At 38.7% G+C, this 27514-nt stretch overlaps 2 protein-coding genes across 5 annotated transcripts in view; both read right to left on the reverse strand.

Annotated features, from left to right (window-relative positions):
* LOC116315277 (vacuolar protein sorting-associated protein 13B) overlaps positions 1-18296 on the reverse strand; it is a 298439-nt gene extending 280143 nt beyond the window's left edge. For 2 of the 3 annotated variants that reach the window (XR_005614739.1, XM_039619055.1), the window contains exons 1-3: positions 18169-18296; positions 16944-17102; positions 15643-15786 (exon numbers count right to left, since the gene is read on the reverse strand). Coding sequence is in view for 1 of the 3 variants with exons in the window: in XM_039619055.1 (XP_039474989.1) it covers positions 15643-15786; positions 16944-17090 (291 nt within the window). In the remaining 2 variants the exon portion in view is untranslated. The other variant, XR_005614740.1, reaches the window with a different exon arrangement.
* Positions 18297-22049: 3753 nt separating this feature from the next.
* Positions 22050-26324, reverse strand: osr2 (odd-skipped related transciption factor 2). Of its 2 annotated transcripts, none has more exons than XM_031733512.2 (4): positions 26062-26324; positions 23329-24012; positions 22877-22976; positions 22050-22584 (listed from the first exon to the last, which is right to left on the reverse strand). In XM_031733512.2, exons 2-4 carry the CDS (start codon positions 23973-23975, stop codon positions 22402-22404), a joined length of 930 nt encoding a protein of 309 aa, XP_031589372.1. In that variant the 5' UTR covers positions 23976-24012; positions 26062-26324; the 3' UTR covers positions 22050-22401. The 2 variants fall into 2 exon arrangements, with proteins under 2 accessions (XP_031589372.1, XP_031589373.1); XM_031733513.2 differs by having other exon boundaries at positions 22050-22502; positions 26062-26322.
* Positions 26325-27514: the final 1190 nt, after the last annotated feature.

The raw sequence follows: 27514 nt of genomic DNA on the forward strand, positions 1-27514 counted from the left end.
AGGGGAGAAAAACTTATCAGAGCACAAAAATGCTATGACTACAGCAGCTAACGCTGAACTCCTAACAGCTACTATGTATAATAGCAAATACCTCATATTCAAACTCATGGTAGACATAAGCCTGCAGCAGTGGATAGGATGAAGAAATGAAAAAAAAATTAGATACAGTGTCAAAGAAACAATATATCAGAAGCAAAACTGAGAAGTTAGTAATCTCTCCACCTTTTCACTGAGTTAAAACTCAGTGTGGCGTTGATTAGAGGTTACTGCAGCGCTGTAACCTTTGCACAATCAGCCTGGGTGGTAGGTTAGTCAGATAATTTGGACAAGAAAAGGGAGATCACATGTGTTTAGCATTTAAGCGTCTCAGGAGTCACCCTTTATCCTGACACATGTAAGCACTGAAGGTGTCAAAACCAAATATATTTGGCTACTCCACACACACACTTTATTTATAAATATTGAACCGATCCAGTTTAAACTGACAGACACCCTTTGCAGGCAGGTCGCGTGTTGCAAATTTTAATACATTCATGCAGCTTACATATGTAACAGACAATCCCTGGTTCTAACACTATTTAATGACAGTGAACCCTTTGGTTTTAGTTGAGTAATGATGATTTGGTTTTAAACATACTTTGCATTATCTTAGTTGCAGACACACTGACAGAAGTATCCCCCAGTGCAGTAAACACTCAATACTCAAAAGAGATGAGAGAGGCTCTGGCAGAAATATTTACATGTTACTTCACTAAGGCCCTATCCAATAGAACTCCACTGTGCAATCAGTTTTTTCCTCATCAGAGAGCGGTGGGAATTGGTAAACAGAGAGGGAGAAATAATAAATACTTCATCAAGGTTACAAAGAATAAAGATCTGCGAATAATAAGGTGCACCTATAATATTTAAACATGCTACAATAGAAAAGGGATTGTTATTTGATTAGGAAGGTTTAAGATACACACTCCAAACCTTAGTTTACATCACAATACCCTACTTGAGCACATTAGAGTAAGAAACAGTCTCCTTCCCCCTTTAGTCTCATATCTATACCTAAAGGAATGCATAGCCCGGCAAGCCAAGAGTACATCGAGTTCAACAACTTGAACTGGCACTATGAAGAACAAGACTGCCAAATTTGGAAGTAGCGCAATTAAGCGCTCAATGTCACCATGGGCAGTGAGCAATTCTCCAGAGGTGAAAAATGCCTTTTCAGAAGGAAGCCCTGGGACAAATGAAGCCTGCCCTCAGCTGCTGCCAAGTAAATCGATCTCTCCAATTCCACAGCAGGGCACAGCACAGGGAGGGAGCCTAAGAAGGATGGAGAAAAGGAGAAGGAAAGATAGACACGAGGACCGGAAAAAGTAGGGCTGCTTCCCCTGCAGGCATGTCACCTCAGCTGTTAACCAAATATGATGGTAGTTAAAAAGGAAAAGAGAGACATGAAACCAATAGATAAGCGAAAAAAATAACAGTGGAAAAAAAAGAGCGAGACGGCAAAACCAAGAAAAGCTGAGGGACATTTAGAGTGAAAGAGACTTGATGATAATGAGACCAGAACAAAGGGACAGAAACATGAAGCTGGTGGTGTGAGTGACAAGTGAGGGGGACCCCCTACTCAGAGGGTAAGTGGGCACCCATAGAGGGTTAGGGCACAGGAAGGCCAGACGTGACCTCTGTCCTCCTGTAATCGTCTGACTCAGTCAGGGAGCAGGAGGCGGTGTGCCGAGTCTGTCTGGAGGGTCAACCCATATGAGCTGCTCAGCGCATTAGCTGAATACCACCACCACTTCCAGCTATTAGGAACAGCACCTCTGTAGATAAGAAACTCACAAGTTCCTTGTACAAATAATCTGGCTATAACCTACACATACTAGAAACCAGCAACATCATATCTGCTAGTGACAATGACATTTATATGTAAACTGGTAAAGCTTCAAAAAATACAAATATGTCTTAAGATATTTCATATCACGCAGGTATGTTTTATTATAAATAAATATTTCAAAGTATCTGTTCATGTTCTAAGCTTAATGCAGTCATTCATTTTTTTAGTCTGCTCAAATTAATATACTCATTAATATGTTAATTACTTACTTATAAAGTATTTGCGGGAGCAGAATAACACCCTTGCTACAGTTTCTTGTGATTTGAGGCTTTCTCTGACCTGGACTGGCTAAAAAGTAGGCAAATTACCAGAGTTGTTGTTGCCCATTCACATTTCTTAATAAATATTAGACAAAAAAAAACAAAAAAACAAGCACTATATTTTTTTTTCTTTTCAGAAATTGCTAAGTATTTTCCAATTTCAGTTTTTAACACAAGAAAAAAAAAATTGGCAAGGACCAGCAGCCGACTACCTCGCTTCTCTGCAACCGCCTGATCTTTGAAACCAAAACATTTTTAAAACTGGTCAATTTCACACAGTTTCAGCACATTAATGGGAGCATGCAGACCATTGCTAGATAAACACACTCTGTTTTTGTTGTTTTTCCTCTGCAGGTTGCTGGTGAACTCATGCTGACATCAAAGCAGCAGGCCTGGATACTGGAGGCACGGCAGGGGAGGGCGAACGCCTACAGAGTGAGAAAATAAATGAAGGAAACCCAATAGGCTCCTTATCTCACACAGAACCCCTTCTCCTGTAAATCACTCACGTACTCATATAAACACAGACACACACAGAACCTCTGCCCGACATGTTAAGGCCTAGCATTCACACCTCCAAGTAACCAGTGAATCATATGATACTCAAAGGATATAATGCGAACGTGGGACATTCCAGGCTGTTTTTCCAGAACAACAGTGAAAAAAACTACCAAAGACACACACACACTATTGTCCTAAAAATGTGCTTCTGTTTTTTTAGTGCTCCTAGGTCTCATCTCCCGCCTCTCTCAACATCTTGCTTCATCAAAGTTCTTCTTTGCTATCGCAGTATTCATTTCACTTTTGTTCATGTTTCATCTGCTTTACCTATATTTGACATTGTCTCCATCCTTCCACTTCTTCTAGAGCTTCTCATCCCATCTATAATTAGCTAGTCTGAAGCTTGTTTTAACAGTGTTGACCCTGGTTCTCATAAGAATGGTTTCCAGCTGGCACCGAGAGAAATAAAAACATGAAAAGGGGCTCACTGTTTTAAACATAATGTCACAGTTTGGGATGGTTCCAGTAATGTCAAATGGTATGCAGCCACTTCTTTTACACTTAAGCTGCTTCAACCATTGATGACAACCCCACCGGAATTTTTACTGAAAAGAACAGAGAACATCACAGTTGACTCAGATTACCTTTTCTTTAACGTCTCTTGGCTTCGAATGCATCCATCAGCTCGGCTAAAAATTAGCTGCTAATGGCTTTTTAATGAAACAGTAACAAATGAAGAAAGCTATTTTACCATGATTAAAGACAGAGGGTTCATTTTCTCCTCAAACAGAAGAGAACTACAGAAGCTGGAGTGGTGAGGACAGAATTTCACACAGTCTCCATCACAAATAACTGTTGGGTATTAATATTATAATTATGCTACGTATTTTATACACAGACATCATAGGCATATTTAAAGACAAATATGTGCATAAAAAACACACAAATGTATACGCACACACAATCTAAAATATTATACAGACCCATACTTAAGGACTAGAGCCATGCAGCTGGAATCCATGGAAGATTGGGGGGATTAGAGCCTGAAAGTAACCCAGATGAATATCACATTGTGTGACATTCTGAATAATTATCTCAATGAAAGTAGCATATCACAAAAATGTGGTCTACCCCCCCCGTTTCAGTAACTAAATCCACTACACAAAAACAAACCTCCATTTACTGTGGATTAACTGCACAAATTAAATATTACAGTCTCTACACAATGTTCTGTAGGCAATAACATGAAATTTTCTGCACCAATAAAATACAAGGCAGAATAAGATCTGAGAATTAAACTTTTTCAGCAGTCTGAAAAAGCACAACTTACCAAGTTTGCTGTTACTATAACCACTACAGAGAAAAACATACTGGTGGGAATTTCTGGATTATTAAAGTGTAAGGGGAGCTGTGATAGGTCTGTAATACCTGAAGTGTTACTAGGCACATTCCATCCCAGCAAACACCTTCTTTCCTTCAGAAGCCCCAAAATATAAAGTATTCATTAAAGAGGGGGAGCAAGGACATAGAAAAGATTCCAAAGCATGTGCCAAAAGAAGAATGCATAATTACAAAACTATTTCACTCTGAAGGGGGAGGAATCACAACGACACCGGTGATGTCATGTTGGAGGTCTCTGCCAAGAGTGCCTCTGTTCTACCCAAGTCAAACTGTCTATGTTTATTATCTGCCTCCAACATACTTACAATAACAAAGACAAACGGGGATCCCAGTTACAGAGCAGACCCATAAGGAGCTACAAGAGGTCTTCTGACTTCTGAGTATTTAATTTGTTCAGCCATTGTCCTTGTGCTGTTCTCACCAGACAGATCACCTCTGGCTGCAGTTTCAGTATAGCTTTTTAACCAACTGCCAGTAAAGGTACAACAAGATAAACTTAAAGTGTAAATGGTAAAAGTAAAATGTAAAAGTTAAAGGCCAGTTAAAGTTAAGTGCACTCCTCAAACATTTGACATTTAGGTGATTTTAGCTCTACTCTTGTTCTGTTGCACTTTCAAGTAATAGTTCAAAGCCCAGTTCATTTTATTTGTCTTAAGTAAAACCAGCAGAAACCAATCTTGTGTTTACGGTACAGTAGCCGATGTTGTTCCAGTTTAACTGTCCATAATTCTACATTAATCTAATAAATCTCAAAGCCCTGTGTATTCATGCAGAAAACTGGATTCTTTGTTACAAAATCGTTTTTTGCAGTCATTTCTCCACAATAGTAAGCAGGTCTGCAAAAGTAATAGGGGTGCTGAGGTCAGTCCTCTTTTATCCTCGCAAACAATGTTTAGCACATTTTTTTATTTAAACAAAAGACTCTGAGTCTGAGTAACCCCAATTCTGAGACTTGATTAACATCCAGGAACAAGGAATTCAAACAGGCTTGAACTAATATAGGTGCCATGATGGAATTTGGAGCCTGGATAAATAATTACAACAAACCACTGCACTTTCCACTGAAGCCCATTCAAAAATCACTCTGTGAATTCTTTATGCTCCTACTAGTGACCTCAACTTCAGTGTTCACAAGTAACAAGTGTTAGGGAAAAGAAGAAAACATGAAAGGAAATAGAAGAATACAGAGAGTCAACCGAAGCAAAGAGTGAGAGAATCAAAGATTAAAGAGCCAGAAGCCATGACAAAAAAAAGAAGAAAAACAGGACTGTGACAACAGTAAAGTGGAGGCATGAATATCAAAAGAGAAAGACACATCGAGGGAGAATCGGAAAGAGGGAGAAATTGTTCCTGATTTAGATCTGAGAGGCTCTAGTCCTTCAGATGTCTCCATCAGCTAACCACAAGCCCAGGCTGAGCATGTGAGGCATTCTGCTTACGCTGGCACAGCTACCCCCTAATGCTAATAACTGCAATGTGTTAGCTACAATAAAACACTCCACACAGATCCCTGACATACGCACTCACACACAGGCATGTGCAAAAAAAAAACAAAAAAAAACACATCTTAGACAAGTCAATTACGACACACACGGGGAATTCCCAAACGCAGGAATAGCTCTAACTCAAAATAATCAGCAGTGCCCAGTTATTTTCCAATTATTTATTATGTAGTTACTGCCAATCAGATCTTTTTTACTTCATAATTATTAGTCTATAAGATCCAGATATATATTTCTTTATATATCTTATACATTTTTATATCAGCACTTTGGTAATTGTTGCTAACTAGTGGTCAAGACCTGATTTTAACACAAACTGTCAAACTATAACCATGCAATCTCTGGGCCTTCCGATTATTTCATACACAAATAAAAGTTCATTATACAAAACATAAGCACACCTTAAACAATGTAAGCACCAGTCTCCAAGAACAACGCAAGCAGCGGCTCAGGCTACTCTGACAACTTAATTGCACATGTGAGGTGCAGCTGGAAGGCACAAACTATAGAGGTGTAAGTGTTCTTGGAGAGCATCAATGTTCTGAAACCAGAAAGATAGAATAAATCAAACAGAGCGAAATGGGAGAGGACTTTCCGTCAATGTTGAGAAATACCAAAGCCTTACTGCAGGAGGTTTAAGCACGCAAGCGGAATGCAGCCGGCATTATGTTTGCATAGCTTTTATACACTGGGGTCCAAAGCAACTGAGGTACTGTCAGCATTCATCACGTTGCTTGAGAGATGGAAAACTGTCAGCCTTACATAAAAAACTAAATCATTTCAATTGCATCATTGAAACATGTTGGAATCCTAAGCTAGTCCTTAGATCTCAGGTCTCCTACTGATTTCCGTAGCAAAGTAAAGTACAGGTCCTGGCCCTGGCCCTGGCCAAAAAACGCTCACCTGTTTTGTGAGACATAAAAAAAGCTAAATGGAAAAATTCTATAATAAGACTTATAGAAGATAAGATAATATAATAAGTTCTTTAGAAGATATACATTTTTAATATATTATTCTGAGATTGGTTTTGAGCTGTCATTGTTGAAACCTCAAAGCACTCTGTACATTAAGAAAAGTAATCAATTGTCACAGCTCATCAATTTATTGTACATTTTCATTTTCAAACCTTGCTTTAAACTTTAAATCTATATTACTTTATTTCATACTGCGTTCTATCTCTGCAAGGTTACATGTTAACCACCTACATCAATATTGTGATGTAACCACCTCACATCACAATATTGGTGCTCTATGTTTTGTCGGGAAATTATGACTAACTATCACAGTTTTATCTATATCTGCAACATACACCATGGAAAGTGTAATGCTGGGTCATTATTCATGCTGCATTTTTCTTCTCTTGCCCACACATGATAGGGGGCTGAACTTGCCAAAGTAGAGGCTAGCTATACAGAAAGAATTCACTTAGTAAAAAACTGAACACATGATTAGAAAAGGTTTTCTACTAAATAGCTTGCATATGCGATTTTAGTGGTTAAAATGCCATGTCATTAACGGGATCATCATTTGAATATTGAGTAAGGGTCTACTAAACTGAGCATGCACTCATCCTGAAACAAAGCACAGTTTGTGCAATATAGAAGTACACACAAACATGGAGGTTATTGCTTTTAGTAACTTTTTCTCCCTGAAAGTGAAAAAATACCCCTCTTAGTATAGTATATAAAGACAAAAAGACACACAACAAAAAAATAATGATCTAAAGATCTAAATGAAAGGGTACATTTCTTCTCTAAATTGCAATCACTTCTTACAGTCCTTTCTACATTTTAGGGCTTATAAAGCAAACACAGTTCCAAAGTGCAATACAATATCATCCTACAGTTTTTCTAAGAGGAAAGTACTAATGGAGTGAACATTAGTCTTAATTGCATGGTAATCATTTCCCAAACTACAATATCAGTGGGAGCACGCAGCAAATAACAAGCTGCATTGAGGGATTGCTCTAGCCCGGATGGCCTGAGAGCAGGGATTAAACTGTAGAGTAGCAGCATCCTGGCCAGTGTGTATTGATCACCACTTGATTCACTGGAATCATGAAGCCACTGGCTTTAATTTTTTCCCCCAACTGCTTTCCTGTGTCTGAGGACTGTCTGCGGAGGAGAAGTAACCTCATCCCACCAGGAACACAGACCTCAAAGACAAAGCTATGGGCAATGCCGCTTTGGCTGACTCACAAGCAATGGTGGCTGGGGGTAAGGTCTTTTCCTGGAATGACACACTTCTGCACTGCCATCTACAGATGCTTTGAATCAGTTTGGAATGCTGAACAGAGATCAGTGCAATGGGTCACTCTCCATTAGAAACTTGGGTAAGGGGACAGACTATTAGTGAGACAGTGTATGATTACTAACACATATTTAGCTCACCATTAAATACAGACCTACTGACAACAAAATTTCAGCATATGTAAACATTAAAGCTGCACGTAAAACAATCCCTTCACCAGCTGTTGGCCGGCCAACATGCAGAATGCAAAAAACCACTCAACTCTGAACAAGTAGTTCTACCTGTTGTCAACAGACCCAGTGTCTCCTGCACCATTTCAGATTCTTGCCAATCTAGTACAAATCATCAATACTTCATTGTTAAATCTATCTTTAACTACAAGAAAAAAAAATCAATAAACACAAGTTTGCAGAAGGCCGATTGAATGTATGTAAGGTTTTAGGCGGAGCTTACATAACAGCCTAACGATTTCTCTTGATTCCCATTACTATACTGTCATATACACTGTCATTTCGAATGACAAAACACACAGAGATCGTTTTTAACTAATCCCAAGCACATACACTTGGCTATTCTTCTGTCCTTCAGTAGTTCTCCTTTTCTCTCATCAGAATGCACGCTGCAGCTTCCAACCTGCCTAAGGAGTCAACAGTGTGCCAACATTACTCCATCTTTTTATTATTTACAGTCATGGATGGGTTTTGTTACTGCTATAGGGGGTTAGATTCGAGGAAAATAGATTCTCCAAAGCTCTGTGTTTTTGTCCTCTGTCTCCTCAGTCCTGAAGACAAGGCCCCACTGAGCTGATGATCAGATGGATTTACGGTGCAATCTCTGAAAGCCATTTGCTCCTGCAAGCAGAGAATCAAAGGCAAGATTTCCCCATTCTTCCCTTCATCACCAACCAGGATGGGGAGGAGAGGAGAAAAGAAAAAGAGAAAAGAAAAAACATTGGAACAGAGATTACCCAGTTTGTGCTATCTGATTGCAAACTTCCACAAGCTGTTTTCTTTTACTTCTTTCAACTTTTCCTTTGTATCGTCTGACTTGTGAAATATAAGTTGAATGAGCACATAAACAGTAGGTTTCATTCTGCCAGAGACCATGCAGTATGTACACTTAAGGAAAAAACACATTGGATTAAAAGTTTTATGTTTTATTTACTAACTCAATATAATCAGCAGATCCTTTAAGTGGTGTATACTAAAGGGGACTTAGAAGAAAGCAAGCTAATGTTTATTTATCTACATTTAATTGCTTTGCTCTTTTGATACAGTTATACTTATATTTTTCTGTCTTTATGACTTTCATAATTAAAATGTTTCTTGCTGGTTGGCTGCAATGTCATGGAACAGTGGATGTGGATGACGTGCAAGGTGGTGCTGGAAGCTGTGGAGGAGCCAAGGCAAGCCAAGATAAAGATCCAGGTTTTCTTCAAGCACCTGATCCAGTGCTCTGTGATGGAGACCTGAGGTTTCTCCTTAATGGAGGAAAGTCCTGTTCATCTCAGATGCTAAATTTGTTGGCTGGCTGGATGTCCTGGGACCGTAGAATGGAGTTAGGATATTTTCTTCTTAGTATGCGCTCTTTCAAATCATGGTCCAGGGTTCCATTCACTAGGGAGTGGATCTCATCTGAGCCTTTGGTTTGGCACTCAGTATGCTCCATGGATCTGAAGCCTGGGATTGGGCTGGTCCTGGCTGTGGCAGAATTAAGGCTACACAAAGAAGTTGTAACAGACTATACATCCCAAATTTTCTACTTAAGAGTTTTGTGCATTCAACCCCTGGGTGGCAAGACCACACACACGGAAAGCATAACTCCTCAACAGGTCACACCACTTTAAAACCTATTTTCACACTCAAAGATCAAGTATCACATCTATGTCTGTCTCCTAAATATTCAAAACTCAAAGTAGCATGCCTTTGCTGAATAGATATCAGATTTAGATTATGAAATACCAACTTGGGGATTTAAGAAGTCTTTAAAAAGGGGTTTCCTTATTCACATGTATTACCCATTATTTAGGAGAAAAGAGGTTTGGTTGTGTAAACCCTAAAAATAGTTTGGAAGGAATTTAACAGAAAAAAGGGCCTAGTTGGACCATATGCCAAACCAACAAGTCTCAGAGGCACCTCCCCAAATCATCTTGAGGCAATGCATCAATCAGAACCTCCACATCAGTGGCAAATGCACTCAGCGGCCATAAAACTCCCAGATCAAGCAGTGAGCTCAGCCAAAACCAGAAAGGCTCTCCTCAGTAAACCCAAGCCCTTATCTTTGTCTCATAAAAAATAAAGAGTGTCTGAGAGTATTATGATCCACTGTAACTGCTGTCCAGCCAGTTCCTCTCTGTCTTTGCTGATCACACCTCATCTTTAACATCTGGAGCAGTTTACCAAATTGTCAAGAAGAAAAAACTATTTATACTTATAATTTTCCAACATTAAGTCAATGTTAAAAATATTACTTAAAAATATACAAACAAAAACAAAAAGTGCACATTAAATGATATCTCCTACTGAACTTGTGGTCATTATCAAAAGTAAAATGAACTAAATGCTCTCCATCGGATAAAACCCATTCCAATCCACCATATAAGACCAGAAGTCCTTAGACCAGGGGTCGGCAACCCGCGGCTCTTTAGTCCTTATACTGCGGCTCCGGGTGGTTTGGGAAAATAAATTAGAAGTATTTAGCTGAAGTGCATTTTATTTGTGTTTAGTTCTTTTTTAAAAAACTTGTAGTTCTAAATTGGAAGATTGTTGTGATTTTGAAATATAAAAATAAAATAATATTTTATTATTTTTTTCATCGCTCAAAATAAGCGTTACACTCGGGGAAGCCGGTGTACCCGCAGAAACGCCGTGCATTTATCGAGACTTTCAACCCCAGATAGGCCAATTATGGATCTTCGGATCCACATTACGTCGGCAGCTGTTCTCAACCGTGAACTATGTTAAAAACAAACACCGCTCCTGCCTCACAGATGACAGCTTACAGTCCTGCGTAAAGATGAATGCCCCGATTTGCAGACGCTGTGCGCAGAGGTTCGGGACCAGAAGTCTCATTGTAAACATATCACGGCAGACCCGACAATGTTTGCATGGACATGCTTTTCAGCATCTCTATATTGATCACTTTTCACACACGGTTGCAGTACGCATACAGCTGGCTGTAGCTTTTCAGCTCACAGCCCGACAACACAACAGCAGAGAGAGCACAGACTTTAAGGTGGCGAGGCGTGATTGCGGGTGCCGCTCAGGTGCGTCCGACTCCCATTCAGCGGCACTGCAGACCACGCCCCGCCACACACATTAACAAGGTAAAATAGATATTTAGGCAGAATTTTGCAAATATCTACTTTTTTTTAGCGGCATAGAGCTTTTTTTCCCAATTACTTTTTAAAAGGGTAGCGGCTCACAACAGCTTTTGTTTGCTACATGGATCATTTCAGTTCAGCTGGGTGTCTTTCCTTTTGTTATATTTCTTTAAGAGTTGTGTTAATGTGTTAATGTGTTGTGTTAATTACATAAATAAAATGTAATTTTCTCCGTAGCACTTCATGGATTTCATAAGCAACACACCTTAGTTGCTCTGTGGATTCTTTTAAAAAGCAGTGAAAAACTTTTCTGTTCAAACAAGCCTTTTATTGATCTACGTATTTTATATTCTTTACATTATTTACATTTGATCTTTTACATTGTGTATAATGTCTATTGATTGTATTGTTTATTTTAATATTTGTGTACAGCGCTTTGTGACTGCCTGTCTGTGAAAAGCGCTTAATAAATAAACTTTACTTACTTTAGTTGTTCACACAAAGCACAAAGGTAAAAAAACAATATATACAGTGTTATCTTCATTTTAGATTTCAAAAAGTATTTGCGGCTCCCAGTGTTTTCTTTTGCGTGGAAACCGGGTCCAAGTGGCTCTTTGGGTGTTAAAGGTTGCAGACCCCTGCCTTAGACTGACAATACTAGCTAATGACAAGCACAGAGAAAATGTCCTGGAACAGTAATCCACTATAAGCTTCTTCTACTCTATTTCTTTTAAACAAACAGGACATAAGACACTAATCTGTCCCTATCCACACTGTATATAGAGGGATAGATACCATGATCACTGTATTCCACTTTGGTTTTAATCTGGAATGGGCTACCATCAATCAGTTCATTCATATAAAGTAACACATGAGAGCCCACACTAAGTGGATCTCTGTTCAAGAACAAAGAAACTAAAACTGACTTTCAAAAATACCCCTTTATACCCAAGACAATCTCTTGTCACATCTTTTGAGCATTTTGGTATAAACCACGGTTTAGTGTAATTTCACTTGAAAAAGTCCGCTCTAATAATTCAATTCATACCAAGTACAACCATTTCAACTTTTGCACTTAAACTGAAATAAAAAAAAACTGAGATAAGTAGAACTCGCTAAAATTAATGCAAACTAAACAAATATGGTAATAATCTGAAAATAAAGACATGCACTAAAGAAAGGAAGTGGATTTCTATGCAAACTTCAAGATGTGATTGCAGTGGACAATAACATATATATAGAACTAAATGTATTTTGTTTGTAAACGACCTCTAGTTTGTAACATGAATGTCAAAAACAAGTTGACAACATTTTTTCTATTACCATACTTTCTGCTCTACAAGTCCTCATTACAGCTTATTTTAAGCAATTACACTGTCAGCAGGAGCTGTAATCTCCAACTGCTGCTAAACGCCAAAATTTCCACATTTGCTGGAAACTATAATTGTGAGCTGCTCTTAGTGCTTTGCAGATGGGTCCTATTGAGCAATCTGAACATCCCTAATATTACCCAGTTCCTCTCAAGGGGAAACACGAACATTAAAAAGGTCCAAATAATTCCGGTCAAATTACACAGGCCTTAATGAACTTCAAAAGATGTGCGGATGTTTTTACAGGCCGGCACTCAGGCTTTAACAGTAATTATGAAAACAAACCATATTAATGATATCATTTATCATTTCCACACTTTGGCTGCATGAGGCCCACCACAATGTTTCTGTCTTTACTGGACTATAGTTAAAATATTATAATTTCCATACACAGATCTACTTTACTCAATTCTTTTCAAAAATCCTGTGGGTCATCACCCAGATTACATAAGAGTTTCAGTGAGAATGGTTATGGGCTATGTCAAAGTCCCTGCAAGCCTGCTACAACCTAGCCAAGGTCTAAGATGTGGATTAACATGAGATCTAGAGTATTTGCTAAAGAATTAAACACTTATTTCTGGGAGTCCAGTGTTGCTGTCAGTCTACTGATGTTTAAATTGTAATAAAGATAAAACAAAGGAAAGTACAATAATAATAATAACAACAACAACTATCATTATTATTATTATTAAGCAATATAAATGTAAAACATGAAAAGGAAGCTGGCTTCATTTTCTTGGCTTAAACACAGTAGTCAGCCTCCTGCCTCCCGCCAGTATAGGAGAAAACTGCAGTGGCTCATTTAAATTCCACATACTAGAAGGATTTCTGCTGTAAGTCTGGCTTTACTCCAAATTATGTCTCTTGGGTGTACATACCACTGAATAATTTGTCCAAATGTCATTTGCAATTCCCCAAAAATCTTTTCTTCACTGGAAGCTTTTAGAAAACATCTGTAACAAATACTTGTTTTGAGACTATAAGCATTGCACCAGTACCAGTACTGGTACATGACCTTAAGCTGTGTACAAAGCATAAAGACAAAGTTTAAATTTCCACTGAACTAGAAACCTGATCGCATGAGCAGTAGCCACCTGCATACTATGATATTTACCATTAGTTCTAGGCAGCTCAAGCTCATGTGTTACAAATCTTTTTGCCGCAGTCTATATAATTAGCTGTAATTGACTTCCCTTGAAATGTGTTTCTTCTGGGACATCTGGCCTTGAAACTTCAACCTTCCCATAAAGGGCTGCACTGAGCTACACTTTCAATTTTTAAGGCTGCATGGGTGGCAAATTTAGAGCCAAACTTTGCTGTAAAAATAAATTTCCAAAATGCCTCTCATAAAACATTCTTTAAAAAATGAAAATATTTGTAACTAAATCAAACAAAGCAATAGAAAAATATTCCCCTTAAGACAATTCTCCTTAGATTTATATCCGCGATGATGTAGGACAAAGCTTCAAGTCACATTTCTTACCGATACTTACTTTCTTACAGATTTAATATTATATTGACTACAAGGACAAAACCAAGCAGTTACAAAGGCTATTATTGTGCAATTCAATCTGACAGAGATCAGCTTTTTCTGAATGTGATTCCAAGTCTTCTAAATGTCACGAGAAATAGTCTTCACTGTTTGACAACAAAAAAAGGGACATGCTAAAAATGGAGGCAGCCAAGTAGTAAATAGCACTGGTCAAGTTAAAGAAAGTTGCCTCTTAATTTTGAGTTCCTTGAATACTTCAGGTCAGTGGTCAATGAACCATCTCTCTCTTTTTTAAGAAAAATCATACTGACTGAGATAGCTGTACTTGTGTCAGGAAAAACTCATGAAAGAAAAATCCCAAAGCAACTACTAATAGATGCTTTATGATGGAATTAGGGATACACTGATCTGGATTGTACTGGCCAATATTTGCCTTGCTTACTGCCATTTAAATACCAGCAGATAAGTTGATATTCAGCAATGGCAGTTACTGATTCCTATTTGTCGTATCCCATCAAAACTTCATTAAATTGTATGACTGAATGTGTAATAGTGTGATAAACAGCAGAATTGTATTCGCTTATTTAAAACGATAACTTCTTTGCTTTCCTGGCATCGACTATCCCAATGCCTCACACATCGGTGCATCCCTAATTGTGGTAGTTGATGAAAATACACCTGCGGTCCCACGATTGTGAAATGTGTTGTTTCAACTAAAACCAATAAAAGTTTTATATATGTATAAAAATTTATTGACGTACAAAAAAAAAACTTACATTACTTATTGACTCCCTTTATGAAGCAATATAAACAGTGATGACTAAATCACTTTTGTGTTACATGTTTATGTGTTTCCACAAAGATGCTAACAATCCAGCAGCAATCCAGCTCACCTCTACTTTATTTAACCAGTGAACAAAATTAAGATCTGGCTGCTTAGTCTGGTTGCACATACTTGAGATTGAGACCCAGCAATACTTATCGTACCTCCAATAAAGGAATATGCTGAGTTGTCCTGCTATGAATAAGCTGTTTCCTAACAATCTCAAGCAATGCAGTGCACGACCAAACAGTGGGTTATTTCTCCAAATTCATGGATTATTTCATCATTTTCTTGGTTTATAATGCAATGGCACACAATGTTACCACTCCCAAACTGGCAACACAGTAAAGGGATTGTTGCCAATTTATTCCCCAAAAGCATTTTACATCATTGTTTTGAATAGCAAACATATTTTGCATCAGTGAGGCATCAGTTTGTTTGCTTCTGGTTTCTTGGTTTGCTTTTTTTTTTCCAATGCATTTTTCATTAGAGTAAATAAACATGAGTAAGAAAAGGAAAAACGCAACTCCTGCTTAGCTGTGTCAAATTAACATTCGATTTTACACAAAGTCAGAATTAAAGAAGATGGCTTTAATTGTACGACAGAGTAAAGCCTGCTGCACTAAAAATGTCAGCATGTTTTTAAACAAAGGCCATTACGAAATTTCTTGGAAACACATGGAGAAAGGGAATGGGAAAGCTTAACTTTGGCATGAGGAGGACTCTCACATAAATAACAGGAAGATCTGGCTAGCCCTGTTTTGGCTGTGTATAGAATCAAGAATAACATCTTTCTCATACCAAAAAAAGAAAATGGAAAGAAAAAAACTAACCTGGGCGCCATCCCTTAGCTTCAGGATGCACTCCATGGTGTTGATGGTGATAACTACAGGCTCTGAGCCCAGCTTGGTCCAAGGTACATGGATACGTAGCTCATGGATATGACCACTCATGAATGTAAAAGGCAGTTTCAACTCCTGTGGATATAAAGGGAGTTATAAGAAAGAAAGAAAAAAACAACAGCCAGCTATAAATAAATAACACTAGAATAATATGGATAAAGGTGCCAATATGACCTAGAGGCTTCGAGAACATTTTGAATCCTCATCGATCCATTTTCCAAACAGCACTTTGAAGCTATTATTTGAAGACGAGTAGATAGTAAAAACAATAGCTACAGATTACATACTAGTCACGCTTCTAACAATATAAGTCAGATATTCTCAGAGGCAGGCGAATCACTGTTCTGCATCTTGAACTACTCTGTGTGAGAATGAGTCCCATGAAACCAGACTGCCTACACACAGGCTTCACATGCTTTCTGTGCAAGTCTGAGCCAAAAAATTAATAGCCAAACATTTTTCTGAGGAAAAGCTGTCATGGATTTACAGTATGTCTGCTCAATAACACCCACAATGTTTCACCAAATATTATATTAAGATGATCTCAGATTGCACATTTGAGATGAGGTACTGTCCAAATGAAATGGAATAAAATAAATGCAAAGGTAGGACAATTTCCAAAGTTTTGACATAGCATTACAGACAAATCTCAATCCTAACACAATTCCCACTGTCGGATAGCTTGAAGCTGCTTCCAATAAGAACTTTCATCACAATCTCTTTGGGTTACGCAGTGTTTTGGTCTGCTCTTCAGCAGCAGTCAGAACCCACTCAAAAGAAAAGAAAATCCTTTTAACTGGTGGCAGATTGATCTAATCCAGACATGACATGAGTAAAAGAGAACACTGTCAAAATAACACTGTAGAGCAAAATATCAAAGTAAATCTGGTAAAATTCTTCTGAAATGACAGCAAGAAGATGCTGTTAGTGCCTGGCTAAACAGCACTGTAGTGTTTTCTTTTACTCTAGTCAAGGCAATACAATGGAGAATAGCTGCAGACATAATATGGCAACTTTTTTTGTAGGGTGTATGTGCCTGCATAACCAAGGTTTATAAACGAAACTCTACAATTTGTTTACAGTAAGTCAAATACAAAAATACATTCTGAATACATATGTAGGAAGTGGGCATTTATATTTTAAACCTCTGACTTAAATATACCCATCATTTTAACCTCACGTCAGTTTTATAAAGAAAGGCAAAAGCAAAAGCTAGATTTAACTTTTAGTACCTGCTCCAGTACATCCAACTTCAAGTCCAGCTTGCTCAGCACCACATCACCACCCCACAGAGAGAGCTGCAGGTCAGATGGCTTCAGATTCTTGATGTACTTGTTTACATAGCTCATCAGGAGCGGTGTGACATAAGACTCCAACATCTTGTCCTTGTTCTGTGTACACAATGAACAAAACAAAAAAAACAAAAAAAACATGGTAATATCATTTGACTGTGTTAACATCCTTTTGCCATTATATATCTCGGTCACTAAACTAATGGTGCTCATTCTAAACTAATTACAAAGAATATGGATTTCTTAAGAGTGTTATTTTGATGTCATAGCCTAAAAGCACAGCTCTAATTAATAACTGTCATTTCTAAAGCAGAAGTAGTGTGCATGTTAGCTAAGTGGAATATGTCATAAATATATATATATATATATATATATATATATATATATATATAAAATAATATCATATTTTAATATATGTATAAAGCCATAATTTAAGATATTGGCTACGCTTGAACATTTCTTTTTATGACAGGTCAAAACACAACATTATAACCTCTTATCCAACTTGCAAACTGTGGAAGTACTGGCCGTTTCACACACACCTCAAGCTGTTTTTTGTTACAGTTCAACAAACTGATGTCGTTTTAGGCACCAAGACAGAATTAACTGGCACTCCTAATGACATAAAAAAAACAAACATATTTGCATCCAATAACTAATCTAACTGTGCGTAATTTATAGAAAGGCTATACAGGTTTTGGTTAATACACTTAGTTAGATGTAAAGACAGTTCTAATTACGCTGACTTCTAACCAACGAAAATTTAACTAACCCTTCCATAAATTATGAACATCAACTCTTCTACTTTTACGTATTTTAACCTTAAATGAAATTCACCGGAATGTCTAGCTTCCTTGCTAAAGTGCCTTCATTCCACATAACGGGGAAGCCCAGGAGCAATTATGGACTCCATTTGCAAATTAATTGCAATGTAACTAAAAATAACTTCAACAGCGACGCTATGTCGTATCATATAGTAATACATTTAACTTACTGTGGAGCACTTAGCCAGGGAGGCTAGCTCTTTCCTCCTGTCATTTAAGCGATACACAACAGCAGCGAAGCAAAGAAGCTAGGCTACGTGATTAGAAGAAGTCGCTATAACTTCGTTTCAGCTGGCTAAACTGGCTAGCCACAAGTCAAATAGAGAAAAGACTCTATTTACCTGACTCCCACTTGTATCCTGCTGGTTTTTGTTTAATTATACGTTTAATAAAAGATATTCATCCCGTTATCTAACGTTAGCCATATCGCCGAACTGCAAGAGTCTATACGTCATCAGTAAACACCAACGCGGCTTCCGTATGCTTGATGTTGCGTTTATTTCAGTGGGAAATTTGAGGTTCGACGGTAACTTTACATACACAGCGTACAAACATAAGTAACTCAAGAGAAATTTCATTTGTGATGTGATTAGTTAACATGCATTATCTTCTTCGGTTACAGCAACTCCGGATGTTTCCATGTCGTCAGGTTTTGATATAACAAATACCTTTATTCCTATTAAAACGAAAGAGTGTCTACAAATCCGGACTCTCTAACAAGTAAGGAAGGGATATCTTCACATAATAATCGTCATCGCTTAAGCACGCCCCTACCCCTTTTATGGCAGCGGAAGCTCACCTTTGCCGAAAGAGCGATCGCGTGAACTTCACAGTGGACAATTGCTCAGCATAGTGAACGTGTATTCTCGATTATAATTATCTATTATTTTTATTTTTTGTTATATAATGTAACAAAAGGTTCTAATTTACGTTCTTGGTCCATAAGAGTTTCCATTTCAACCTTCTGGGACCTAGTTCATTGCAGAAGTCAATGAAAGTGAATAGTGGAGACTATAAGAAAATGATGTTTGCATTTCACACAGGGAAACTGCGGATTTTAAGCATCTCATCATATATCTCAACTCTAAATATATCTCAACTGCCAAAGTAACAATGGCCTATATCTGGAGGTTAGGTGAAATATACCAACGCAGACACACTGTGACATGACAAATATCTTACATACTGGAATTTAAAATGAAGAAGAATATACTGAGGGCAACGAAAATATACTAAAATGTAAACCATTTCTGTCTTTCGCGGATCTCAGTTTTTTTAGGGTCACTGGTTATTTTTCAGACATGAAACTTAATAATGTCAACGGACAACTGTATGAATTGCATAAAAGAACGGGTTAGACTCAACCTATATCTCACTGTCACTTGAACACCTTTGCTGAGAAATGATCTTGCTAATTTGTGCGTCCAAGGAGTTCGCTGACAGTCTTTGAAATATTTCTTTTATTATTTCTTTAGTCGTAATGTTGAGTTATGTTGCTCCAGTGGTTAAGTAGGCAATCTTGTCATATCTACAGTGAATAACAGTCATAACATACAAGAAAAAAATGCAAATTATAGCAGTTTTATAGCTTACACAACAAAAATCCAACTTCACCCTGCTGTCAGTATATTTCACGTCTTCAGTGGTTTCCTGAATATGTTTGCATGTTTGTTTGTTTGATTTATTTATTTAATCACCTATCTCTGAGATCGGACCATCATCTGTCTTGTTTTTTTTCGTGATGAAACTTTTAAAAAAGTGTCTGTCGCAGGCCGCACAGAGGGTCAGAATACTGCAGATATGAGGTTTGGCCTGTAGTGGCCCGTAGTCCAGACAGTCTCTTGTCTGCTGTAAAGCTTCATGAGGATACAGTCCACATCAGTCAGTCACGGATGACGATCGCCCTGTGACCGGCCAGGCTTTGCCAACTGTGAGTACGTTCGTCAGTGTCAAGTGGTCACCCACAGTTAATGTTACTATTCTGAAGTCCTTTCTGGCCAGGATGCTTTAAATTAAGACAGAAAATATCTGATATCAAATTATCCAACTTCTTAGACCAGCAGGTTGAATCTGGAATCCAGAGGAAACCAACGCACTGTGCCACAATGCAAGTTTTTAAAGCCAGGGATAAATTGCAGTCTTAGGAATCTTCTGTTGTTATTCTCCACGCCTGATATGATCCACGTAAACTGCCTAAAGTAGTGGGTTTCCACTACAGCATTTCAGTTGAGGCTATAAAAGATTTATTTCGGGTTAAAAATAAAGTGTTTTTTGCTGAATATTTACAGCAATACATGGATTAAGCGTAAACAATATTAAATAAATACTTCCTTAGAAAGGCTAAACGGCTTTGTTCAAGCACATATAAAAATGTATTTTTCCACTTAGGAGGACAAAAATGTCAGAAATTACTTTCAAATTAAACTGCATATTGTAACAGATATTATGCATTTATTGTTGTTAGTCGGCTCCTGCATTATGTTACATCTGTTTTCCAGGCGTCAAAATGTTTCTTTTTTCATTTCTTTTTTTTTCTTGTTTATTAAAATGGATTACAATTTGTTTAATAAACGTTTATTTATTAAACGTTTATTACAAATTCAAACAAATATATAAATATATTCTAAACATATATATATCTATATGCTTTGGCAAACATTATTATTATTATTGTTATTATCACCTTTTTGTGTTTTTTTCATATTATATAGTTTTCAGATTTAATTTTTTTATGTTTTACTAATGAATTATGTTTTTATGTGCTTGTCAAACAGCTCAAATACTTTCCCCCTTCGTTTTTTAATTTTTTTATGAGCTCGCTGGAGACGTCGCACTTTGTTGCGTTTCCTTTTAGAAAATAATTAGGAAAATCCTAGCCCGCAGTGCGCAATAAAGCGGGCCTTAGTTAATGGCCTTTCAGCAGCAATGAACGCACTTTTAAATCTCCTGATGTTATTGTAACCACTTGTTCCAGACCCTATTTTCGAGCCCATTAGAAATAAATGCTACTTTTTCGTGCAATTAATTGCACCGTAAGGTGAAAATCAAGTTTCAGGCGAGCAGACAGTAGCCACCGCTGGCTCTTGAAATGGGGACACAAAGGGCCTGAAGGCCAGATAACACCGAGAGACACAGATGAGGAGAGAGTCAGAGGAGAGAATCTCGCTTTGACTTCACCAAATGATAAAGAAAACAAACAAAAAAACAAAAAAAACCAATATATTATAAACGAGCTCGTCCGGTTACAGGCAGCAGGCTTGGTGGTTAATCAGTGGTCGGTCAAAGTTTAGTTGGATGAAATCCAGATCTTGGTGGGTTTTTCTGTGTATCTACGCAAAATTTAAACCACAGTGTAAATGAGTTCTTACAAAGCGCTCTCCGTTTCTGCTTGGGCTTGAGGCTATTTGTTATAAGGACCTGAGAAATAATCTTTGTATATATTTTTTTTAATTCATAAAATTAGTCTATGGCGCATATGGGCCCAAAAATTAAATTAGGAGACTCACGTAAGGCCCATTACACGTCAGCAGCTGAGTGGTAATGATGTTTTACATTTCGAATATGGCTCAGTAACACATCAGGTTCCTAAAAACATTTTTGAACTATCATCTGAGGACAGACGCAGACACACGGCTCCGCTCATCTGCGTGAAAATGCCTTCTTAGCGCTGATGGCTCCTTCTGCCGTTTTGCAGGTCACTTATGATATCAGAGGTGATCTAGATAAAGACATGTGATATGGCCGCTAATGCGGCTAATATAATACTAATCAGCCTCTGTAGAGGACATGTAGCCTAAGATAATAATAGAGGCTAATAATTCTGAGACGTACAGACACTGAGAGGTGGTTGGCAGACAGTGCGTAATGACTGACCGTTACATGGTCATAACTTTTATTTGAAGAAAAATCATTGTAAACTTTATGATCAATTATCACCCGCGATGGCACACAAGATTGTGCTTATGAAGTTATGCTCTTTTCCGGGAGCTAAAGACGTCCTCGGGGCTTTCTGTCATGTGGTGTTTCCTGCTAACTCCCTGCTAAAAAGCCCAACACGTCCGCCACATAAGCTCTCACTGCCCGCCGGCTGTAAACATACAGACTATTAACTTGATGACCATGGTAAAAGGTTTCATCTAAATATTGCTTTTTGGGCTGTAACACTGTGTCCTCTGTTTCGTGGCAGTGAAAACGTGAAATAAAAACGGGGGAAATCCAAATGTATCATGGAAATATTTATTTCTAAAATACAATTTAACATACTTTAAATTTATGACTGTTTTTTGACAACTTTACCATTTCAAGGTCAGAAAAAGAACATTAAAAAACACAACAACAACAACAAGAACAACAACAAGAGCAACAACATTATGTACATTTGATATTTACAGGTGGTGTGAAAGTTGGACATGGCACTGGCTCCGCTGTTGTTCCTCTTGAGGTGCAACCAAATCCCACTCTAAAACGTGCTGAAGTAAACATGTCCTCACTTGGAGATTGTCCTTGATCCAAAAGAAAAATGTCGCTGATTTGTCTTTCTGCGTTTTGTCCATTGTTATTTTTGTTTCTCCAGGCTAGTAGTCCTGATGTGGGCTGTGCGTCAAACTGTGCCGTCGCAAGTCACAGTTGCGCCGAAACACCTTTCCGCAGCGGCCACAGCTGTAGGGCTTGATGTCTGTATGGGTGAGAAGGTGAGTTTTCAGGTTACTTCTTTGATTAAAGGTTCTTCCGCATGTGGGGCATTTGTGTGGAGATTCCTGTTTAGATTTAAAGCAAGCAAAGGATTATTGCCTTTAATTAGATAGAAAGTCTATCAGTTCAGTCTTTCAATAATCTGATAAATCCACTGTCGTGTCAGCTCTAATTTACTTGTTTGCATTTTTTTTAATTGTATTTTTTCTGTGGATCTCTGACTCACATTTTTTTGTTTTTAATTTAGTGATAGGTTTTGTGAGGCTTTCTTTTTCCACCCCCATGCATGCAGTAGACAGGTGAATTATGATCAGAGAGTATCACGCGTTAAAGCTCGCGTTAAGATTTTGAGCTTACCTGCATGTGTAAGGTTTTATGGACGGCTAGAGTTCGAGACTGACAGAATCCCTTCCCACATTCTTGACATTTGAACGGTTTTTCCTTGGAGTGGATGTATCTGTAAAACAGAAATGACACTTGATCAATGCCCGCTCATGCACGGAGTTACTTGTAAATGTTACAGAACCCATAGTCACAGAGCCGAAAATCTCCACTGTGCAAGTTATGAATGTCCAACTTAATGCTGAAAAGTGCTTTAGCGCCCTCGTGGAGAAATTTTAGGGAACAGGCCTGCTTGTATTTTATAGCACAAATTAAGGAATATAATTTTAATGGACGGTTCTGGAGAGGCTATTAACTTAAATCGAGATATCTGAGACTTAAAATCACAAATCATCAATGCTGCTGGAAATTGCTGACCCCCCCTCGTCCTAACCCAGTGCGCATAATATCCCATAAATCCGTTTTACCTGTGGTCTCTGAGATGGTCTTGTCTTCTGAAAGCCTTGTGGCAAATGTCACAAGTATAGGGCCTCTCATCTGTGTGGGTCCTCTCGTGGATTAAGAGGTTGTAGGACTTGGTAAAATGCCTGCCGCAGAACTTACAAATAAATTCCTTTTTAGTCTTGGATGGGAGCCTGCCCCTGGTGGGTTTTCTGTCCGGGGACAGCTTGCTCAGCTCAGAGATGGTTCCCCCTAGTCCCGATGCCAGCTTTGCCAGGTCCGCAGCTTTCGGTGGGTCCTCCTGCGTGGCAGCGAGGGCCAGGTTCGCGAAGTCAAATCTCGGCCTGTCCTTTTGCAGCGAGGGGACGCCGTGCGCGACGGTGGCTTGCTTTGGATGGAATAACTGCGCCGCGGCTGTGAAGGGCAAAGCTGGAAAGGGAATCCGAGGGTCGACCAGACCCTGGGCGGCTGCCGTGATCGTCGACCTCAGCCCCTGCATGTGTGGGTAACCAAGAGTCCAGTGGTTCATGTGCATGGTTTGCACGGCGCTGAGGCCGTACAGTCCCTGCAGCTGGTCAGCGGGGAAAGTGTTGACGGCCTGCAGGAAGGAGTAGTTTGTGAGCTGCAGGGCTGGGTGCAGGGGGATCGGAGCGTGCAGGGCTTTGCTCCCCATCTCGGCTCAGACCTCTGCAGAAGACACGGTGATAACCCTGAGAATGCAGAACACACCGAACAATAAGTGTTGTGTGTTAATCCCAAGGACTGGTTATTGTGTGGAAAGAGGAACAGAGAAAATGTGACGTCTCAGTTACCGGTTATGATAGACTACTTAAATCCACCTGTCTGCATATACACAACTTCAGCTAAAAAGATTTTATTTTTTGAAATTGCAACTTTTCATTATTGTATTAAACTGATATAAATATGTCCTTTCGCAAAGGTGAATATACCCAGCCGCCCCCTCTCCCCTTTAAACCTAATTTAGGCATATATGAATGAGCTTAGTTTATTTTTTGCACCTGGTTCAACGCGAGGAAGCTGATGAATAAAACGCACACGTTAATGCGCAGAAGGATTGTCCTATATTAGTCTGTCCCGGCCTGCTTATAATATCTAAACCTCTGTTTTGCATAAGCGAAACCATTGAGGAAATGTAAAAACACAGTCGCCCCCCCACCTCTACCCGACACGGAGATGCGCTTCAAATCAAAATTTAGGAAACAAATCAGTCACCGAAAGTATAATTAAATCAAGTGGGTGTAAAACAACTCATGTGGCATCGATTAACACTGCAAATTGCAATTTCAGATCACTCTGAATGAAGCACTAAATCTCACACGAGGTAATTAGAGAGCACAGCTTGGTGTGTGTGTGTGTGTGTTTTAAAGTTGCAGTTAGTATTTCACAATAAAAAAAAACAAACGTAAGCAACCCGGATTTGTACAAGTCTGAAATTTAGACAGAAGAGATGAAATATGTTATTAATTGAAGGAGCAAAACATACACGCTGTCTGTCTGTCTCGGATGGAAATGCATGTGCTTTTCATTTTTATTTTGGAAGAGTTAATTTTATAGGCACTTTTTTCCCTTTAAGGTCTTTAATGTAATATTTATCTATTTATTTATTTTTTTATATGAAGTTTTTTTCTTCTTCTCCTAGGCAAGGCGACATGGCAGCAGATGACCCCTGTGCATTTAACCTGCATTTCAAAAGAATAATGTTTGCCTTAAACAAAAGCAGAAGCGAGCTCCCTCCGCTGTTTAGGACAAATGAGGTGAGCTGACAGTATAAAAATTGGCGTGGGTCCGTGTTTTTGGGGATGACAAGTTATGTTTTCCCACAGAGAAAAAAGAAGATCCACCGTAGAAGTTCAAGGCTCCAGATGGTGAACGCGGGACTGGCAATAGGCCAGTTGTGCTGACCTTTAGATATGATCAAGAAAGAGAAAAAAGCGAGCTGTGTTTAGATAGTAAAATACATCATTTAGGTATCTACACTTTTTCTTTTGTGACAGATCAAGCCAAATCATATTTTAACACAATATGTCAGACGTCAGCCTGTCCTGAAACTGCCTCGGAGATTAAGCCATTATCCACACTTGAGTCTTGCGCACACGGTAGTCAGGGTAGCTACTGGTCGCTTGTTTCAGTTAGGTCGTTGCCTTCAGCTCTTTCTGCCTCGCTTTCCCTCTCACCGATGTTGAGGGGTTAAATATAATTTCGCACAGGTGCAGCGTGAGACACCGCGAAGGCACTTGCTGTTCTTTGCCCAGGGAGTTCGTTCAGCTTGTTCTTGTTCTCACCTTTGGACTGCGCTTACACTTCGGGAGCAGCCAAGTGTCCGATCTTGTTCTTCGCGTGCTTGTAAGGTTCATTTTTTAAAAGCTTTTCATGTATTTATTTTTTGGCAGAAGGCTTTACATTTCTATCAGTCGTGACAATTCTTTACAAACGCGAAGATCACTGTTTGTTTTAGTAATGCTGCGCGCCGTGGTCGGAGGCCAGCAATGTCAAAGCGTGAGTGAACTGTGACCTCAAGTTAGTTAGTAATATGACGAAACAACACGCCTCTCTAGAACACTTTTTTTTAATGAAATGTTTGGTCATTAAAAGCTGATCACTTTCTAAGAGTCCTTGAGTCTTTGCTTTAAAGCCTAGACGCTAAACTTTTCCTTTTCTTTTTTTAAGATAACTTCTAACATGTTGGTTTGGTTCTCCTTCCTCAGACATAAAGCCTACCCTGCCAAACAGAATCTTACCCCAATAAATAGCTGCCAAAGGTCCTGCGGTATGTCAGTAATCCACAGTAACTATAGAGGCGACGAGCTCCAATAAAGCGTCGCTAAAAGTTTTCCAAGATCCAAGTCCATGAAACTTTCATGTAGCCATGCAGCCAAGTCTGATGTCTCGGACTTTTGCAGAGATGTGACAAGTTGTGAAAAAATGTGGAAAGAGGCAAAGTTTGGAGGAGAGACAGCAGCAGCGTGTGAGTCCCGTCCGGAGCTGGGGCTGGAAGTGTGCGGTTCTTCACTTTTTAGAGCTCCAGGACTCTCGAGCGCTCAGCCCGCCCCCCGACACGCCTCCACCCCCCTCCTCTATCATTAACTCCAATGTTCCCCTCTGTTTATTTGTGTTTGGATAGCAACTAAGGCTCCAGACCATAGTAGAGGAGCGTGCTCAGTTCGACCTGCCTCCTCTGACACCTCTCATATACCATCCAGCCAAGGCTGATAGCTTCTTTTGGAGGCATGTTTGGAAGCACGGGAGGAAACCCTGAACGTTTCCCCCCCACCTCACAGTTCCACGATTTTGAAAACGTGCTTTTGGATACTTGAGGAGCTTACAAGATTTTTTTTCCTCCTTCTTTTTGAAACCATAGATCCCATTTGCGAAATGGAGGGCATATGCAAGAACCACAACATTAAATGGTTTAATTCACTGTGGTAAGAATAATAATAACAATTTAAAAAAAAATGACAAAGGTTTTTGATAGAAAAAGAGGAGATAAAATAAAGAGAAAGAATTCGCATTCTTAAGACAGCTGGTTTTTTTTCTTACTTTTTAGTAACTTGCGTTAAAACACCTGTACAAGTATGCTTATTACGGTTATTACACTGTTGCAAAAACACCACAGGAATTGTTGCCTGCCTTTTTAAAAACTTTTATATGCCCATTTCAACACCGATCAGCCCAGGTGTCCCCCCATCCAGCGCAAAAAATAAACATCTAGCTATACTTAACAAATGGCATGCGATAAAATGAAGGGAAAGCTGTGCATGTGTCTGTTCAGATAAACATTAATTAGAGCTGGTTGTTTTAATTTAGTCTCATTCTTACATCATTATTATTATTCAGACGGTATTTTTTAAAATTGAATTTATGTGCAGTGACACACTATATGAGATTAATCACACTGGCCTTTAATTACATTGAGGTTGGTTTCTGGCCGCAGATTATGATGCAAAGTAATGAAGACTTTTTTTTGACAGCCTCAACCAGAAGCTAAAGAGTGTACGCCTTTTGTGCTGCATAGAAAGAGACGTGACTTCAGGCACATGAGCACATTGTACTTGAAGAAGTTCATATATTAAAAAAAAAAGTTAAAATTTTATTTAATTTTTTTTTATCAAGAGGCGTCTTAATAAAACTGTGATTGAGTACGATGTTAAATAAAATCATAAAGTCATCCTGGCATGCTTTTTTTTTCTAATG

Source organism: Oreochromis aureus, linkage group 11 (genome assembly GCF_013358895.1).
Source record: "Oreochromis aureus strain Israel breed Guangdong linkage group 11, ZZ_aureus, whole genome shotgun sequence".
NCBI lineage: Eukaryota > Metazoa > Chordata > Actinopteri > Cichliformes > Cichlidae > Oreochromis > Oreochromis aureus.

Coding starts and splice junctions, on each gene's coding strand:
- osr2 (XM_031733512.2), bottom strand. CDS start 23,975: ATGGGGAGCAAAGCCCTGCACGCTCCGATCCCCCTGCACCCAGCCCTG. Junction 22,977..23,328: donor GACCATCTCAGAGACCACAG/GTAAAACGGATT, acceptor TCTGTTTTACAG/ATACATCCACTCCAAGGAAA. Junction 22,585..22,876: donor ATAAAACCTTACACATGCAG/GTAAGCTCAAAA, acceptor AAATCTAAACAG/GAATCTCCACACAAATGCCC.